This window comes from Camellia sinensis, chromosome 2 (assembly GCF_055761805.1).
Source record: "Camellia sinensis isolate YWXY chromosome 2, ASM5576180v1, whole genome shotgun sequence".
NCBI classification, from domain to species: Eukaryota; Viridiplantae; Streptophyta; class Magnoliopsida; order Ericales; family Theaceae; genus Camellia; species Camellia sinensis.
In genome coordinates this window covers 155,515,767-155,519,428 of record NC_138962.1, presented here as the reverse complement: position 1 = coordinate 155,519,428, position 3,662 = coordinate 155,515,767, and the positions used below count along the sequence as shown (strand labels likewise).

General features: G+C 40.3%; 1 protein-coding gene across 1 annotated transcript; it reads left to right on the top strand.

Annotated features, from left to right (window-relative positions):
- Positions 1–1,463: 1,463 nt before the first annotated feature.
- Positions 1,464–2,357, top strand: LOC145819180 (L10-interacting MYB domain-containing protein-like). Its single transcript, XM_082913136.1, has 2 exons — positions 1,464–1,595; positions 1,728–2,357. Exons 1-2 carry the CDS (start codon positions 1,464–1,466, stop codon positions 2,355–2,357), a joined length of 762 nt encoding a protein of 253 aa, XP_082769262.1.
- The last annotated feature ends 1,305 nt before the right edge of the window (positions 2,358–3,662 follow it).

Below are 3,662 nucleotides of genomic sequence, written 5' to 3'. Positions count from 1 at the left end.
TCATACGAAATATATTTTAAATATATTACACAATAGATTTATTAATTTCAATATATTTTTTACTGAATACGAATTGCTCAATTCTCATTTCTGAACAATATATTAATTGCACAAAAACCATTGTACAATTATCTTAAACAAAATTTCTTCAAAAATATGTTCAACATATGTCCGTAAAATTTTCAGTAAACATATATTAATTTAATAAATTATTAGAAAATATATTAACCACATATTCACAAATCTAATAAAAAATAAATTTCAAAATATATTACCAATATACCTAAATTCATGATGCACAATACTTTTACAAACAACGTAGTGAGTTCATGGAATAAAATATAAACTTGCGTTAGTCTTTGTATGTGTTCATGTTGGTTCATGTAAATTTATTTGCAATTTAAAGCGTACCATGGCGTCGTTCACCTCTACTGCAACTTCCAGTACATGGCCACGACGAATGTGTGCCTGTGGACATGGCCCCTGTATTGTTAAGATTTCCAGGTCCACCAAAAATCCAGGGCATCCCTACTTTGTCTGTCCTCGCCCTGTGGTGAGTGACCCAATCTTTATCGATCATAACTGTATGAACATTACCAACCCATGAAACTAATAGTTTCGTAATTTCCACTCATCAGCCCTGTGTCAGTTGGATTGGTTGGTGTGAAGAACCAAGGCGAGAGAACCAAGGCTATGCGTCTCCCGGAGATGAAATTGCCATGCAATTGCGGGCTGATGTCATAGACATTCAACAATCCTTGCGTGTCCTTAAGACCATTGTGTATGTGCTCTGCATTGTGGTTGTCATTTTGTTGTGCCGTATGTAAGCATCGTTACCATGTTCTTACTATGTACCAAGATGTTAGTATGTTGTCAGTATGTTGTTACTATGTACAAAGACGTTGGTATGTTGTCAGTATGTTGTTAGTATGTAGTTAGTACGTTCGTAGTATGTTGGTACTATGTTGTCGCATATGGGAGCCGTAATACTAACTATCATATTTTTTTCCACTACAAACTTCCATGGAACCTGTTTACGTACGTTAGTAATTTTCAATGGGTATATGCAAATTTAACTTTAGCATCATATATCTCTGTTTGTTGTTAATAATGTGTTATGGCTTATGCGTGTGTATGTAACAACCAAATTTGTGATGGTAATCTTTTGTAACCGTACATTAGCAATGGCTTCCACACGTACTTCGCCGCGTAACCATTCGAAAAGCAAAGGCATTGTCAGTGACAAGTCAAGCAGTCTCGAAGAGACACAAAATCAGTTAAGCCACAAGGCCTCATGGGACAGTAACTCAGTCCGAGTTTTCCTCCAGTTGATCGCAAAGGAGATTAGTAAAGGAAATCGCCCATTCTTAGTCCTCAGCCAGGCAGGGTACAAGTCGTTGTCAAGGAAATTTGAGAAAAAAATAGGAAAAAAACATGGACTGAAACAGTTGAAGAATAAGTACATGAGCTTGAAAAAAGAGTGGCAAGCGTGGACAAAGTTGATGGATTCAAGTAAGGGAGTGTCCGGGATAGGCTTTGACTATGACACCGGTTTGTTTCAGGCACCTGATGAGTGGTGGGACAAGATAGAATCAGTAAGTACATGTACAAACAAGTTTCATATCTGTCATTTACTAGTACACTTTTTAGTTCTTTATTTAACTGCAACACAATTTATTTATATGAAATATAACGTATGCCTCTTTTATACGTCTATATTTCTGCAGATCAACAAGGTGTGTGCGAAGTTCAGGAAAAAAACTTTGGAACACCGTGACTTGATAGAGACGGTTTTCATGGGGGCATCAGCTACTGGGAAGCACCATTGGACCCCGGGAGAGATCCTCTCTGAAGCTGATGAGGCCTCATCTGATTCAGTGCGTAGTTTGGGAGCGCAACCATTTGCTGATCCGATACCCGCAGGAGTACAGGACGTGGATTTTGATTCTTCACTCGAGCATGTTCCGATTGAAAAGCCAAAAAGGAGAAAGACGCCATCAACAAGTGTTTCAAAGTCAAAGAAGGCAACAAGTGGTGCGTCCGTTATTGCGGAAAGCATGAACAGAATGACAGATGCGGTTCGTTCGAAGAATCAGCAGGTCACGGTTAGGCACCTCACAGGCAACGAATCGCTCTACACTATTTCTGAGTGCATGCATAAACTGCGCAGTATTCCATCCATGATTGGTACGCCGTTATTCCACTTCGCCTCCACACTTATGGATAACGCCGATTACCGGGAGATCATGATGTGCCAGCCTGATGACGACCACATCATTGGATGGCTTACACAGAAGCAGCTCCAGTGTACCGTGTCGGCGCCTTTTGCAAACCTGTTTGGGGGTCGCCGGATGTGATGTAGCGGTGTTACGAGTGTTTAAGATGCATGTCCTTGTCTTCCTTTCTAAAATTTTGACTTATGGTATTGTTGGCAATGTACTAAAACAGGATGGTGGTGTGTGAATGTTTTCATTCTGTCGTTTTTGTTTTTTTCTTGCTAGCCACGGGCAGCAACAAGTTTTAGGTAACTGTATGGGTTGACGGACCAGAAGCATGTTTGTGCTTCGTTTTTGGGAAATGAATGGGATGTTTGTGTTTTAATATTTTGTGTGCCTACGTTTAAGACAGGGAATAACGTTTTACTTGCACGCTTTTCAATGCCTATTTGTCTCATGTTCATTTGTTAGTGCATTTTGCTGGCTAGTTTGATGGCATTGCCTTGATTAAAAACATTCACGGAATTTTTAAATTGCAAACTTCAATATAATTCAAGTCAATGATTCACGTGCCAACTGAATGAAAGGCTGCCACTTTTGTAGGTTTCGCATGAACGAAGACGCGATGAATCCCTGGGATGGAAGCAACCATGATGACATAACAGAAATGCTTAATCAAATGGCGGTCCAGGTGCAACAAGAACAGAATTGCACATTTGTACAAGCATGCCAGTGGGCGACAGAATGGTACGAGAAACACATGAATAAAACGCCGTGTCGCACTTCTATACTAACCGGGAATGCATGGATATGCGAACTATATGCGGGGCATTTGGGTCGATTTGAGGAAAATGTTTGCATGCCGAAGGAAGTTTTTGCCGCATTGTGTGAGACATTAGTAAATGATTTTGGGTTACAAGTCCCTTAACGTCCGCATGGCTTAGCTGTTGAAGAAAGCGTTGCGATGTTTATGCATGTGTTGAAAGGGAAGCAAAATCGGGAAATCCAAGAACGGTTCCAACATTCCGGCGAGACTGTGTCGAGGCACGTGCATAAGGTATTAACTTCCATGAAAGAGTTCACTGTTGTTCATTGCCGGCCCACATACAGTCAGCATCGTATACATCCATACGTGCGGTCTAGACGGAAATACCTACCGTTCAAGGTACTTCTAGACGGAAATACCTGATTGACATATAAATTCAGAAAATATATATTGTTTTTGTTATTAACTGCACGTGACGCTTGGCAAAAACGAAACAGTTGTTACCAATTTACGCAACAGAACAATTTATCAATGTTTGCAGGACTGTATTGGTGCAATAGACGGAACACATGTCAGTGCATGGGTTACGGGGCCAGATGCGGCAACATATTTCGGTAGGAAATACTGTCACACACAAAATATAATGGCCGCTGTCGATTTTGACATGTGTTTCATATTCA

What these genes read in the sequence shown, in the direction of transcription:
- LOC145819180 (XM_082913136.1), top strand. Translation starts at nt 1,464, where the DNA reads ATGAGCTTGAAAAAAGAGTGGCAAGCGTGGACAAAGTTGATGGATTCA. An exon ending in GGTGGGACAAGATAGAATCA is followed by an intron (nt 1,596 to 1,727) that starts GTAAGTACATGT and finishes ATATTTCTGCAG; the next exon opens with ATCAACAAGGTGTGTGCGAA.